Below are 14,292 nucleotides of genomic sequence, written 5' to 3'. Positions count from 1 at the left end.
CTGCTGATCCCAATGCCTCAGTGTATTTTTCTCTCCAGGCTCCTTCCTCCAATCCTTATCTCTTTCTGCCCCAGTGTCTCTCACTGCGTGTGGGGCGAGCAGGGGGTTCAGGCTGGGCCATACCCGCCCAGCAGCCAGGCGGGGGAAGATAAAAATCCTCCCCACCCAGCTCTGCAATGTGCTGCTCTCTGGGCAGCCCAAACTGGGAGCAGAGTTCTAACCTTTAGCCCCCACGCCCCTTTCAGAGCTGGGGTAGAACCCAGGAGTCCTGGCTCCCAGCCCCTCCTGAGCTAATGCACTGGTGACCACTCCCCTTCCCGAGGTAGAACCCAAGTGTCCTGACTTTTGCTCTAACCAGAGGGGTTACTGGATGGAGGGGGACATTGGTCAGATCTGGGGGGCAGGAAGTGTGGGATATTGGGTTAGAAGGGCTTCTACTTCTAGGGACTGGGCAAGGAGTGGGAGAGTCAGTGAAGCTGCATAAAGGGGGGCAGTTCTGGGGATTGGCAGAGGGGTGAGGAGGGAAGATTCTCCATGGGGGTAGTGAGGGGCAGATGGTGGGGCTGGGACCTGGGTCACCTGCTACCCTGATCCCAATGGGAAGGGTTGTGGGGAGGGTCCTCGGGAGTTTAACTGCTCTTCCTCCCCTCCCCTCCTAATTTGTTCATTCATTCCCTCCCTCTCGCCTCACAGGCAGCCAGACAAGCTGATTGTGGTTTGGACCAGGAGGAACCGACGCGTCTGCTCCAAGGTGGGTGGATTCAGGATCCCCTCTCTGTAGGGGGGCCAGCTCTGCTGCAGCCCCATGGTGGGGGGACTGACTGGCTCGGGGGGGGGTGAAGGGGGGGGAAGGGAATGTGACACGTGGCTGTTCCCCCTGGGGGCATGAGCTCTGATCTGGCTGTGTGTGTGTTCTGCAGGCTCACAGCTGGCAGCCGGGGATCAAGAATCCGTACCGGGGGATGGTCGTGTGGATGGTGCCGGAGAATGTGGATATAATGGTGACGCTGTACCGGGTATGGCAGCTGCCGCTCGCACAAGCACGCCATCGCCCTGTTGCGCACGCACGCTCATGCACTCCTTTGCACTAACACGTGTATTCTGACACTGGCCTACACACTCGGCACAGCACTCGCACCAGCAACAAACGGCTCTTACCCAGATGTGCGGCTCTTCTGTGGTTGTGCCAGGGTTTGCACAAAAGCACTGGGGCGTGCTCCCTGGCTCACAGTTACACACCAACTCACAGCCTCCCGTGCACTGCTGTGCCTGTCCGCTCCTCTGCGTACCTGTGGGTGCACATTGGGCACTCACACTTGCGGTCACACACCCATCCGCACACTGCTGGGTGCAGTCTCGTGGGGCTGGCACGCGCTCAGGCCTCCCTTTGTACGATCCCGACAACACACACACACTGGCACCCTTGCGTACAACTCCCCCCATGCCCCAGTGCAACAAACAGTGCAAAGCCCCTCTCATCTTCTGCCTTATCCCCTCCACAGGACCCCCACGTGGAGGAGTATGAAGACAAGGAATGGACGTTTGTGATTGAGAACGTACGTCCAGGGAGAACCAGAGTGCGGTAACTCAGGGCTGGATGACAGTGGCCAGCCAGGACATGGGATCTTCCATCGCAAAGCCATGCAGGGCTGTCAAGTGCAGCTGCCTCTGGGGTGGTGTGACGCTTCCCAGGGCGCTAAGGCTAGGAGGCACCTTGTCACCTCCTGTCCTTAGTGTGAGGGACTCTTGTTTGTGCCTATCGGGGCCCAACTCCAGCAGCCACAGGCAGCACAAGTGTCCCCCAGGCCAATGCTGTCCCTCTGCAGGCTAGCAACCGGCCTGTTCCAGCCACCAGCCCTGCAAACGTCTCTCTGGAGTGCCCAGCCCCTGCTCCGCTGGATACTCTCAGGGTTCATTGATATGCTGCTCCCAGGGGTACAGGACGCCCCAGCTGAGATCACCTCTCCGGGTAACATAGCACTCAGCCATGCGCCCAGTGAAAGCAGGCGTCAGTTTAATTAACAAAGACTAGACCTCTAGAAGTAGCAAGTGAAGGTGTAGGGAACAAACCGCAACTTTCAATAAACTCATAACTTGCCTTCTCGAGCCTAGACTTACCTAACAAGTCACTTTCCTGTCTAATGAAGAGTAGCTCCCCCAAAGTCTTCCTCCCAGTGCGTAACAGCCAGGCTGGCTGTGCCCCTCTGCTCAATAAGAGGATACCCCTGGCTGCTTGCCTTTCCCTGACTGCATCTTCCTTGCAGAGTTTAGCAAACTTTTGATTAGCTTCAGGCGTAGTAATGCTAATAGGGTATCCGCTGGGAGCCATGCAGGATGTGCCGCACACAGGAGCAGGCAGGGGAGAAGCGTCAATTGCCTCCCGCTGTTTGTCACCTTTGGGTGACCAGCCCCAGTTCCCAGACCTTAAGAACATAATTGTTATTGTAGATATACAGCTCCTGAAGTATTATCTGTATGTACATTTTGCAATGGTTATGACAACCAGTGGGCTACTGGCTTTCAGTAGAGACTTTGCCTGCCACCCTTTGGTGAATTATTGTGCATGTGCCAGACCCAAGGGATTTCTGTAGCCCCAAGCACCCCCTCTGTGCCCTCTCCCAGTTGGCTCCAAGAGCTTACTAGGTCACAGGAGGAACACAGCAGCCGTTTAACAGCACATAGTCTGTAAAGGGGACAGTGTAGCTGAGGGAAAAATGGGAAATCAGGATTCCTGGGTTCTATCCCCATCTGTAACATGGCAGTGGTGTCTAGTGGTTAGAGTGAACGGGGCCTGGGAGTCAGGACTCCTGGGTTCTCTCCCCAGCTGTGGGAGTGGAGTGGGGTCTAGTGGTTTTCGGGTAAGGGAGGCTGGGAGTCAGGACTCTCCTCTCACCCCCTGCTCACAGTGCTCACTCCCTCTTCCCAGGAGTCCAAGGGGCACCGGAAGGTGCTGGCCTCGGCCGATGTTAACCTGCAGCGCTTTGCCCGCCCCACGCCTGCCCAGGCCGAGCTGAAGCTGAAGCTGAAGCCGCGTTCGGTCAAGGTGGTAGCTGCCACGCTGCAGCTCACGCTGTCCTGCGCCTTCCTGCGCGAGGGCAAAGCCACGTGAGTTCTGTCAATAAAGTGGGGCTTACGGAAACAGGCCTGTCTGGGAACAGCAGTGTCCCTTGGTGGGATGGGGTGGGACAGGAAGGGGCTCTGGCTTGCACTTCCCTCTCCATGCTGCTCCGGCACGGGGGGGCAGCATGGGGGCTTGGCCCAAGGAAGGGCTGGGCAAAGAGCAAAAGACTTGACTGAGGATGAGTGCTCTTGGTGACCATCTTGGTGCAGGCAGATGGCTGCCTGAGAGCGACTATCTTGGCATGGCTGCAGGGGAAGAAGGTGGCTTAGGCAGTCATCTTGGCATGAGCGAGGAGGGCGGCAGAGGGCAGCCATCTTGGTTAGAGGGTCTCTCCGGGCAGCCACGTTGGCACCACTGTTGAGGAAGAGGCTGGTTTAGAGAGGTCACCTTGGCAGTTTTTAATAGCAGGACGCCCTGCCACTAGTCACAGCTGATGCATTGTTTAAACAGTCCCCTCCCCTGCCAGTAAGGGCCACAGAGGCAGGGGTGGGGCTGCCCTCGCCCGTGGCTTAGGAAAGCCCCATGTTTCCAGAGGGACGATGCGAATGGTTGCAAGGGTCACACCAGGCTGGAGGGGGAAGGGAAATGGGGCTGCACCATCCCACCTTACCGTGACCCCCCTGCCCTGTGGCCCCACAGGGGGTTCCCCCCCTTACGCCGTGCCTTGCCCCTCAGGGACGAGGACATGCAGAGCCTGGCCAGCCTCATGAGCGTCAAACCCAGCGACATTGGCAACCTGGATGACTTTGCCGACAGCGACGAGGACGACGAGGCAGTCAGGAGGGTGCGGCAAGAGGATGGGAGTGGCCAGGGCACAGCGCCAACAGGTGGGACCAGCCAGCCAGTCCTGAGCCCTCACCCCCATCAGCCCTGCCGGTGCCCCTCACTCCCAACCCGCAGCCACCTGCTATGCCAGCCCTGGGCACACCCACATCCAGCTCTGCCAGTGCCCCTCAGTCCTGTCCCACAGCCCCCTGCTTTCCCACCCTGGTCCATTCGTAATTGCAGTTTGCCTTGGTTGCTGTTTGGTGGGGTTCCCTCGGCTCCACTATTGCTGTGGCTCCTGATAGTAGCGTCTAGTGTCTCTTTGCCTTCCAGCAGGGGGCGCTCTCTAGGCTTCTCTTTGCTGGGGAGCAGTGACTGAGGTCCCGTCTGTCCCCTGGGATTGACGGCTCTGTCCTCACTCCACGGGGCAACTGTGCTGTCTTGGCGTTAGTCATTCTCTCTCTCTCTCTCTCTCTCTCTCTCTCTCCTGTCTGTCTGTCTGTCTGTCTCCACCACTTTTTGGCTGTCCATCTGTGTCCCGCACTGTAGGTTTCATTCAGACCATATTGCTGGGCTATTTCACAGGTAGGACCATCCCGCCAAGTGGGGTTCGGGGCAGGTGGGGTGCAGAGTAGGCAGCAAACCGCTACATCTCTCTCTCTTTCTCTCCCTGCCTCCTTCCACATTCCCTCACTCCTCCCGTCCCCAGACACATCACGAGAGCTCAATACTCTTGCTGAGGAAGAGGAGAATCCCTCGGCCCCGGGGACCAGCAGGGCAGCAGCTGGAAGAGCAACCTCCTATGGGATGCCCCAGGAGGCAGGTAAGTCAAAAGTGGGTGCAAGAGTCCTGGGCTGGGCACCAGGACTCCTGGGTTCTGTCTGGGAGGGATGTGGGGTCTAGTGGTTAGAACAGCGGGGGCTGGGAGTCAGGATGCCTGGGTTCTAGCCCAGCTCTGGGAAGGGAGTGGGGCCTAGTGACCTGAGAAGAGGGGGAATCAACTCCCCCAGGGCAGGGATATGGGGAGGTGCTGTATAGCTGTCACCCACTTCCATTGCCCCCAGTCTCTGACTCCTGGGATCCTTTCCCCTCTCCTGCAGGCTCTGCCAAGGAGGAAACCATCCAAGTGGCCGACACCCCAGATGCCCCCCTGAGGGACACCCCACACCCAGCCCTGGAGCTGGTCCTACAGGGAGCAGCACCCTCCCCTCCCCCAGAGCTGATGGGGGCACCCCCAGTAAGTGGTGCAGGCCAGGCCGGGAGGGCTGGGCAGAACATGGCAGCCGGTGGGAACCCAATGGGAGCTGCGGGGGCTGTGGAACCAGGTGCTAAGGGGGAGACAGGGGCCCAAGCCCCGGATCAGGCCCACAAGCCAGGCACAGGCCCCTCGCAGGAGACGGGACGACGTGGTGGCAACCCCAGGGCTGAAGAGGAGGAGAAAGCAGCAGCCTTGATGAAGCGGCCGGCATCAGGGAGTGACACCAAGGGCAGGTGAGTCTGGAGCCCTGGCTTCTATCCTGGCTCTGGGAGGGGCGTGGGGTCTAGTGGTTAGAGCAGGGGGCTGAGAGCCAGGACTCCTGCATTCTATCCTGGCTCTGGGAGGGAGGGGGGTCCAGTGATTGGAAGTAGGGGGCAGGGGGGCTCGGAGGATGGCGCTGTGGTGGGAAAAGGTTAGTGCCTAGCTGCTTATGGATAAACCCAGCTACCCAGGGTTGGTTTTGCTTCTGCCTTCAGGAGGTCTGACAGTCCCCTCCCCTCCCCTCCCCCGCTTAGGGAAGAGTGCGTGTTCAAACCCAAGGCGGAAGCCTCACTTCTCCTGCCCAGGAAGGGAGCTGCAGGCCAGGCTGCCAGCTCTGCCCCTTCCAGGGGGTGGGGGAAGGGACGCAGCTGGCTCTGCAGGAAACTGCTGTTCCCTACTGAGCCCAGTAGATTAACAAAGGAGGAAGTTTGGGGGGTGGGGCAGGGAATGGGACATGGGGCCTGTCCCCTCTAGGGGGCGCTGGCTGTGATCCAGCACCAGGGTGGGGGACTGGCAGGCTCAGAGGAGAGGAGAATGGGGCCTGTCCCCTCTAGGGGGCGCTGGCTGTGATCTGGCCCCATGGTGAGGGATGGGCTGGCTTGGAATATCCCAAAACTGCTCATCTGTGCTGAGGAACTCCTGTGTTTAGAGGACATTTTCAATATTCTAAGTGGAGTGTAGAGAGAGTGGGGTCTAGTGGGTTAGAGGGGGGGGCTGGATGCTAGGACTCCTGGGTTCCATCCCTGGATCTGGGGGGTGGGGTGGTTAGAGCAGAGGGGTTCAGGGAGCCAGGATGCTTGGTGTCTGTTCCTGGGCCTTTCAGTCCCCATGCTGAGAAGATTGGGCTCATTGTCAAGTTGGGAGGATGAGAAATCCCCCCAGGAGGCAGCTCTGCCCTCGTGATGAGACCGACTCCCCTTCTGTCCCCTTTGTCCCTCCCTGCAGGCCCAGTGACATCTGGATGCCCCGGGCGGAGAGCCCTGTCCCTGCCCCACGGCATAAGAAACCTCTCCTGCCGGAACCCGCTGCGCCCACAGCTCCACCCCCTGAGGTACCCTCCACGCGGAGACGCCGATGGGAAGGTGCCAAGCCACCTCCCTCCCAGCTCAAAGTGGGAGCAGCGAAGTCAGTGCAGGGCCCTCGACCCGCAACCTCTCTGCCTGTGCCGGTGGTGCCCACCAGGGCCCGGCAGCCCCGGCCTAGGTCAGCAGAACTGCCAGCTCGGCCGAAGCCACTGCCCCGGCCCCGGAGGGACAGGCGGGCCCGTTCGGCATCTCCAGGCGTCTCTGTAGTAATGTACCTCGATGAGGATGCACCAGGACCTGCCGTTGTTGCTGGGGAGGGCATCGGCCTGGCCAGGAGCGGCCGGGGGCCGGGTGTGCCCTCGGCTGCTGCACTGCTGGCTGTGTCGTCTGTGGTGGGGCTGCCCCCAGTGCCGTGGGGCAGGCAGGGAGAGGAGGCGAAGGCAGCAACAGATGCTACTGGTTGGCCAAGCATCGGGGGTGCTGTTGCTCCTGCAGTGATGCCCCTCAGTGAGGAACAGGGAAGGGTGACAAGAGAGGGTTCCAGGGGGGCATCCCATCTGGAGATGCTGACAGCAGATGGGGCAGCCGGGAAGGATGCTGGGGGAGCTGCTGTGCAGGGGGGGCCAGGAGGTGCAGCCTCTCTGGTGGGCCCCCCCAAGCCGTGGAGGTATCAGTTGGAAGATGTGGTGGGAGAGGATGCTGAGGGGGCATCCAGAGGGGTGATGGAGGCAATCCCAGTCCAGTTGGAGAGGGGCAGGCCGGAGGAGCCCGCGGAAGGGGAGAACCACAGGGCAGACAGGAAGGCACGTGGGGGCGCAGCTCAGAGCGCAGCAGAAGTTGTGCCCTCGCTGGAAGGGCACAGAACAGAGCTGGTGGCACAGGAGGATTCTGGGCGAGGATTCTGGCCAAGCCCAGCACCAGACCCGGCTCCCGCAGTGACGGTCCCGCAGCTGGAGCAGCGCAGGGCAGCAGGAGAGAGACCCAGGACAGCATCCCAGCCAGAAAGGCCGGGAGCAGAAAGGGCAGCTTGGAAGGACACTGCAGGGGCTGCTGTGCAGGGGGGGGCAGGCAATACACCCTCTTTGATGCCCCCCCCCAAGCCATGGAGGTGTCGGTCGGAGGATGTGGTGGGACAGGGTGCTGCGGAGGTCCCCAGCAGTGTGATGAAGGCAGGAGCAGGAGATGGACTGTGGGGGACAATCCCAGCCTGGCCAGAGTGGGGCAGGCTGGAAGGGGCAGGGGGAGAGGCGGCTGGCAAGCCGGGTGGTGGTGCTGGGCACTCAGTAAGAGCAGACACCTCGCCTGTGGAGGCCCCAGCCCAGCTGGAGAGAGGCAGGCTGGAGGAGGCAGGGGGAGAGGAGGCCAGCAGGCCGGGCGGAGGTGTGGCAGGGGGAGAGGCGGCCGGCAGGCCGGGCGGAGGTGCGGCAGGGGGAGAGGCGGCCGGCAGGCCGGGCGGAGGTGCGGCAGTGGGAGAGGCGGCCTGCAGGCCGGGCGGAGGTGCGGCAGTGGGAGAGGCGGCCTGCAGGCCGGGCGGAGGTGCGGCAGTGGGAGAGGCGGCCGGCAGGCCGGGCGGAGGTGCGGCAGTGGGAGAGGAGGCCGGCAGGCCGGGCGGAGGTGCGGCAGTGGGAGAGGAGGCCGGCAGGCCGGGCGGAGGTGCGGCAGTGGGAGAGGCGGCCGGCAGGCCGGGCGGAGGTGCGGCAGGGAGAGAGGCGGCCGGCAGGCCGGGCGGAGGTGCGGCAGGGGGAGAGGCGGCCGGCAGGCCGGGCGGAGGTGCGGCAGGGGGAGAGGCGGCCGGCAGGCCGGGCGGAGGTGCGGCAGGGGGAGAGGCGGCCGGCAGGCCGGGCGGAGGTGCGGCAGGGAGAGAGGCGGCCGGCAGGCCGGGCGGAGGTGCGGCAGGGGGAGAGGCGGCCGGCAGGCCGGGCGGAGGTGCGGCAGGGGGAGAGGCGGCCGGCAGGCCGGGCGGAGGTGCGGCAGGGGGAGAGGCGGCCGGCAGGCCGGGCGGAGGTGCGGCAGGGGGAGAGGCGGCTTGCAGGCCGGGCGGAGGTGCGGCAGTGGGAGAGGCGGCCGGCAGGCCGGGCGGAGGTGCGGCAGGGAGAGAGGCGGCCGGCAGGCCGGGCGGAGGTGCGGCAGTGGGAGAGGCGGCCTGCAGGCCGGGCGGAGGTGCGGCAGTGGGAGAGGCGGCTTGCAGGCCGGGCGGAGGTGTGGCAGTGGGAGAGGCGGCCTGCAGGCCGGGCGGAGGTGCGGCAGGGAGAGAGGCGGCCGGCAGGCCGGGCGGAGGTGCGGCAGTGGGAGAGGCGGCCGGCAGGCCGGGCGGAGGTGCGGCAGGGAGAGAGGCGGCCGGCAGGCCGGGCGGAGGTGCGGCAGGGGGAGAGGCGGCCTGCAGGCCGGGCGGAGGTGCGGCAGTGGGAGAGGCGGCTTGCAGGCCGGGCGGAGGTGCGGCAGTGGGAGAGGCGGCTTGCAGGCCGGGCGGAGGTGGGGCAGTGGGAGAGGCGGCCGGCAGGCCGGGCGGAGGTGCGGCAGGGAGAGAGGCGGCCGGCAGGCCGGGCGGAGGTGCGGCAGGGGGAGAGGCGGCCGGCAGGCCGGGCGGAGGTGCGGCAGGGGGAGAGGCGGCCTGCAGGCCGGGCGGAGGTGCGGCAGTGGGAGAGGCGGCTTGCAGGCCGGGCGGAGGTGCGGCAGTGGGAGAGGCGGCCGGCAGGCCGGGCGGAGGTGCGGCAGGGAGAGAGGCGGCCGGCAGGCCGGGCGGAGGTGCGGCAGGGGGAGAGGCGGCCGGCAGGCCGGGCGGAGGTGCGGCAGGGGGAGAGGCGGCCTGCAGGCCGGGCGGAGGTGCGGCAGTGGGAGAGGCGGCTTGCAGGCCGGGCGGAGGTGCGGCAGTGGGAGAGGCGGCTTGCAGGCCGGGCGGAGGTGCGGCAGTGGGAGAGGCGGCCGGCAGGCCGGGCGGAGGTGCGGCAGGGAGAGAGGCGGCCGGCAGGCCGGGCGGAGGTGCGGCAGTGGGAGAGGAGGCTGGCAGGCCGGGCGGAGGTGCGGCAGGGGGAGAGGCGGCCGGCAGGCCGGGCAGAGGTGCGGCAGGGGGAGAGGCGGCCGGCAGGCCGGGCGGAGGTGCGGCAGGGGGAGAAGCGGCCGGAAGACCATGCGGAGGTGTGGTGCAGTCAGTAACAATGGACGCCCCATCTCTGGAGGCCTCTGCCCCGCTGGAGGGTGCCATGGAGAGCCCAGGAGCCAATGGTAGAGTGCCCGGGGGTGCCACCCCCAGCACAGGTGAGCCCCTGCTGGAGAGGGCTGGGCCAGAGGAGGCAGCTGGTTCCAGAGATCATGGTGTGGCTGTGGGCTCCCTGCCCAGCAAGGAGGATGCCAGTGGGACAAGGCCCCCGCTGGAGACATGGCAGTCAGGGCTCTGCACAAACAAGCTGGGCAGCCGCACCGCCCCAGGAAGGAGCAGCAGACAGGCTGCAGCCCTCGCACTGATGCCCCCCCAGGATGTGCCCATCCTGGGCCCCCCGTCCCCCTTCGCTGAGTCTTACGTCTCACAGTGCCGCTTCACCCTGAGCCTCCCGCCCACCCGCCCTGCCCAGGAGAAGAGTGCCAGCCCATCATCCAACAAGGGGACCCAGGCGTCCGGGCGGGAGCCATCTCCCCCGCCCTGCGGCGCTGTCCAGGATAGCGTAGGGCAGGAGGCGGCCCAGGTAGGGACAGCGAATGCTTGTGCCCCCCAGCCCTGCCAGCTGCCATGGCTGCCTGCCCGCCCTTGCTTCCAACTAATCCTATGGGCTCTGTGTGTGCGGGGGGCGGTGGCTGTGGAAGGAATAAAACCTTTAATTGGGGTGTGTGGAGGGGATAAAACTCATAGTGGGCTAACTGCCTCCTCCCCTTTAATCGGGGTTGAGGATAACACCTGGAGATGAATCCCCAGGGCCCACAGTCCCCTCACTAACCCCCTCCACCTCGCTGTGTGGCCCACAGACCCCTGCGCTGCATCTGGCTTGCTCACTGTGCTGCATGGGGGTGGCTGGATCCCAGCTGCTAGTGAGCCCTGGGTCAAGCCCAGCCAGGAGAACACCCTTGCCTAGCAGGGGGAAGGGGAGGGTGCAACAGTCAGGACTTGGCTGGGTCTTTGTCCCATACAGCCCCAGCCCTTCACCCCTGGCTGCCATGAGCCAAGGGGGTGGCTTGGTGCCTGTGGGTGTGGGGGATCCATAATCATGGGGGAGGTGACGCGTGGTAGTGGTGGGGTTATGCAGGCAGGAGAATGGGGGAGCCAGGTGGGCAGTATGGCTGGCCAGTGCTGGTGTGGGGGTGCTTTGCCTGGTGTGGGGTGATCCCTCACCTCCCCCACCCATATCCCACCCCATCCCCTGTTTATCTCCTAGGAGGAGCCCCCAGCAACCAGCCCAGGCTTGGTCAGCTGCAGCCAGTCGCTGCTGGAATGGTGCCAAAAAGTCACAGCTGGCTACCGGGGTGTCCGGGTCACCAACTTCACCACCTCCTGGCGCAACGGGCTAGCGTTCTGCGCCATCCTGCACCATTTCCATCCCGAGAACATGTGAGTCCTGGGACTGAGGGGCAGTGCGGGGAGCCAGGGGCTGGGATAGCAGGGGGCTGCAGGTCAGGATTGAGGGGCACCGGGAGACATGTGTGTTGGGGGGGAGGCTATGTCTTGGTATGGAGGGGGGCGTGTCTCTGAGAGGCAAGGCGAGGTGGGGTGGGGACTCAAGAGACCCCATTCACTAAGCAGGATCTATCTTTGTTATGTCTGTCTGCCCCCCCTCCAGCAATTATGAGACCCTGGACCCACTCGCTATCAAAGAGAATAACAAGCTGGTAAGTTGGGGACCCCGGCAGGTGGTGGGGAAGGACACTGTAAGAACATAAGACTGGTGATACTGGCTCAGCCCAGTGATCCATCTAGCCCAGTGTCCTGTCTTCCAACAGTGACTGGTGCCAGATGCTTCAGAGGGAATGACCAGAACAGGACAATTTACCAAGTGGTCCCTCCTGTGTTCAGTCCCAGCTTCTGGTTGTCGGAGACTTAGGGACACCCAGAGCACGGGGTAGCCTCCCTCACCATCTTGGCTAATAGCTGTTGAGGGACCTGTCCTCCATCGGCTTATCAAATTCTTTTTGAGTCCAGTTATACTTTTGGCTTTCACAGCATCCCCTGGCAATGTGTTTCACAGGGTGACTGTGTGTTGCGTGAAGAAGTTCTTTCTTGTATTTCTTTTAAACCTGCAGTCTATTGATTTCATTGGGTGACCTAGCCCCCTCCAACCCTTATGGGAAGGGGTAATTAACACGCCCTTATTCACTTTGTCCACACCAGTCATGACTTTATAGACCTCTCTCATGCCCCCTTAGTTGTCTCTGTTCAAAACTGAACTGTCCCAGTCTTTTTAATCTCTCCTCAGATGGAAGCTGGTCCATCCCCCTCCTCATTTTTGTTGCATTTCTCTGTACCTTTTCCAATTCTAATATTTTTTTTTGAGCTGGGGTGAAGAGAACTGCACGCAGTATTCAAGGGGTGGGCGTACTATGGATTTATATAGAGGCATTATGCTATTTTCTGTCTCATTATTTATCCCTTTCCTAATGATTCCCAACATTCGTGAGTTTTTTTGATTGCTGCTGCACATTGGCAGATGTTTTCAGAGAACTCTCCACAATGACTCCAAGATCTCTTTCGTAAATGGTAACAGCTAATTTAGTAGATTGTATGTATAGCGAGGATTATGTTTCCAGTGTGCATTACTTTGCATTTATCAACATTGAATTTCATCTGCCATTTTGTTGCCCAGACACCCATTTTTGTGAGATCCCTTTGTAGCTCTTTGGAGTTTGCTTTGGGCTTAACTATCTTGAGTAATTTTATATTGTCAACAAACTTTACTAGTCTCACTGGTTACCCCCTTTTCCAGATTATTTATGAATATGTTGAACAGATTCTTGGGGGACCCCACTGTGACAGGATCCCCAGGGTGCAGCCTGGGACTGTGGAACCGCTGTGTCCCCTGAACTCTCTACAGCCTGGGCTGTCTCTCACAATGCTTTGCTAGTGACCAGCAGCAAACCCCTCCAGATGCTATTATCACTCAGCGCAATCGCATGTGGAGCCCCACACCCAGCTAGATTGCATAAATGCTTCCAGAGCCACTTATGAATTACACAGAGAAAGGCACCAATGCCAAATCCCTCCAGCTCTCAGCACTGTACCAAAGGAATATACCGTCTTGCACTGCTCAAGATGAGCAGTGCAGATTTATTAATTGGTTCACCACTTCATCAATGGAAAGTGGATATACACCAGCCTTTGCAACACCTGAGCAGATTTACCAAATACTTCATACAAACTCACCAGTAAAGATAAACAGTAAAACAAATTTATTGACTACAAAAGATAGACTGGTTTCAGAGTAACAGCCGTGTTAGTCTGTATTTGCAAAAAGAAAAGGAGTACTTGTGGCACCTTAGAGACTAACCAATTTATTTGAGCATGAGCTTTTGTGAGCTACAGCTCACTTCATCGGATGCATACTGTGGAAACTGCAGAAGACATTATATACACAGAGACCATGAAATAATACCTGCTCCCACCCCACTCTCCTGCTGGTAATAGCTTATCTAAAGTGATCATCAAGTTGGGCCATTTCCAGCACAAATCCAGGTTTTCTCACCCTCCGCCCCCCCCCCCCAACTCACTCTCCTGCTGGTAATAGCCCATCCAAAATGACCACTCTCTTTAAAATGTGTATGATAATCAAGGTGGGCCATTTCCAGCACAAATCCAGGTTTTCTCACCCTCCCACCCCCCTCCAAAAACCACACACACAAACTCACTCTCCTGCTGGTAATGGCTCATTGAAAGCGACCACTCTCCCTACAATGTGCATGATAATCAAGGTGGGCCATTTCCAGCACAAATACAGGTTTTCTCACCCCCCCACCCCCATACACACACAAACTCACTCTCCTGCTGGTAATAGCTCATCCAAAGTGACCACTCTCCCTCACTATTTACCTCTCTCCACTGTGAAAACTGACCATCTATTCATACCCTTTGTTTTTTAACCAGTTACCAAGCCATGAGAGGACCATCCCTCTTATCCCGTGGCAGCTTATTTTGCTTAAGATCCTTTGGTGAGGGACATTGCCAAAGGCTTTGTGAAAGTCCAAGTACGCTATATCCACTGGATCACCCTTGACCACATTTGTTGACCCCCTCAAAGAATTCTAGTAGATTGGTGAGGCATGATTTCCCTTTACAAAAGCCGTGTTTACTCTTCAGCATCATATCATGTTCATCTATGTGTCTGATAATTCTGTTCTTTACTATAGTTTCAACCAATTTGCCTGGTACTGGAGTTAGGCTTACTGGCCTGTAATTGCCGGGATTACCTCTGAAACCTTTTTTAAAAATCAATGTTATATTAGCTATCCTCCAGTCATCTGGTACAGAGGGTGATGTTTAAGTGATAGGTTACATACCCCAGTTAGTAGTGCTGCATTTTCACATTTGAGTTCCTTCAGAACTCTTGGGTGAATACCAGCTGGTCCTGGTGACTTATTACTTTTAATTTATCAGTTTGTTCCATAACCTCCTCTATTGACACCTCAATCTGGGACAGTTCCTCAGATTTGTCACCTAAAAAGAATGGCTCAGGTCTGGGGATCTTCCTCACCATGGGCGGCATGTATGTGCCTCCCCAAACAGCCTGGTGTGGCCCTGCCTGGAGGGCCCCCTCCTGTTTGCCCTTCTCCTTTGGACCCAGCCCAGGCAGGCTGCTCGTCTTCAGGGAAGCATGCTGGAGCTGGGGCTAGGGTGGCTGCAGCCAGCCTGTGGTCTGGATTTGGGATGTCTGGTGTCATGCTGGGGG

At 60.2% G+C, this 14,292-nt stretch overlaps 1 protein-coding gene across 2 annotated transcripts in view; it reads left to right on the top strand.

Moving 5' to 3' along the window:
* Positions 1-14,292, top strand: part of EHBP1L1 (EH domain binding protein 1 like 1) — a 28,517-nt gene that overhangs the window by 5,288 nt on the left and 8,937 nt on the right. The window contains exons 3-12 of one of the 2 annotated variants that reach the window (XM_084633877.1): positions 694-751; positions 921-1,016; positions 1,503-1,556; positions 2,927-3,105; positions 3,797-3,948; positions 4,596-4,709; positions 4,987-5,377; positions 6,351-6,456; positions 10,795-10,967; positions 11,197-11,245. In XM_084633877.1, the coding sequence (XP_084490003.1) occupies positions 694-751; positions 921-1,016; positions 1,503-1,556; positions 2,927-3,105; positions 3,797-3,948; positions 4,596-4,709; positions 4,987-5,377; positions 6,351-6,456; positions 10,795-10,967; positions 11,197-11,245 (1,372 nt within the window). The remainder of the gene's footprint in view (positions 1-693; positions 752-920; positions 1,017-1,502; positions 1,557-2,926; positions 3,106-3,796; positions 3,949-4,595; positions 4,710-4,986; positions 5,378-6,350; positions 6,457-10,794; positions 10,968-11,196; positions 11,246-14,292) is intronic. The other variant, XM_084633878.1, reaches the window with a different exon arrangement.

Source organism: Lepidochelys olivacea, assembly GCF_965140295.1.
Source record: "Lepidochelys olivacea isolate rLepOli2 genome assembly, chromosome: 7".
Classification (NCBI taxonomy): Eukaryota; Metazoa; Chordata; order Testudines; family Cheloniidae; genus Lepidochelys; species Lepidochelys olivacea.
The sequence above is the reverse complement of the archived record's forward strand: the minus strand, read 5'-3'. Positions and strand labels throughout refer to the sequence as shown.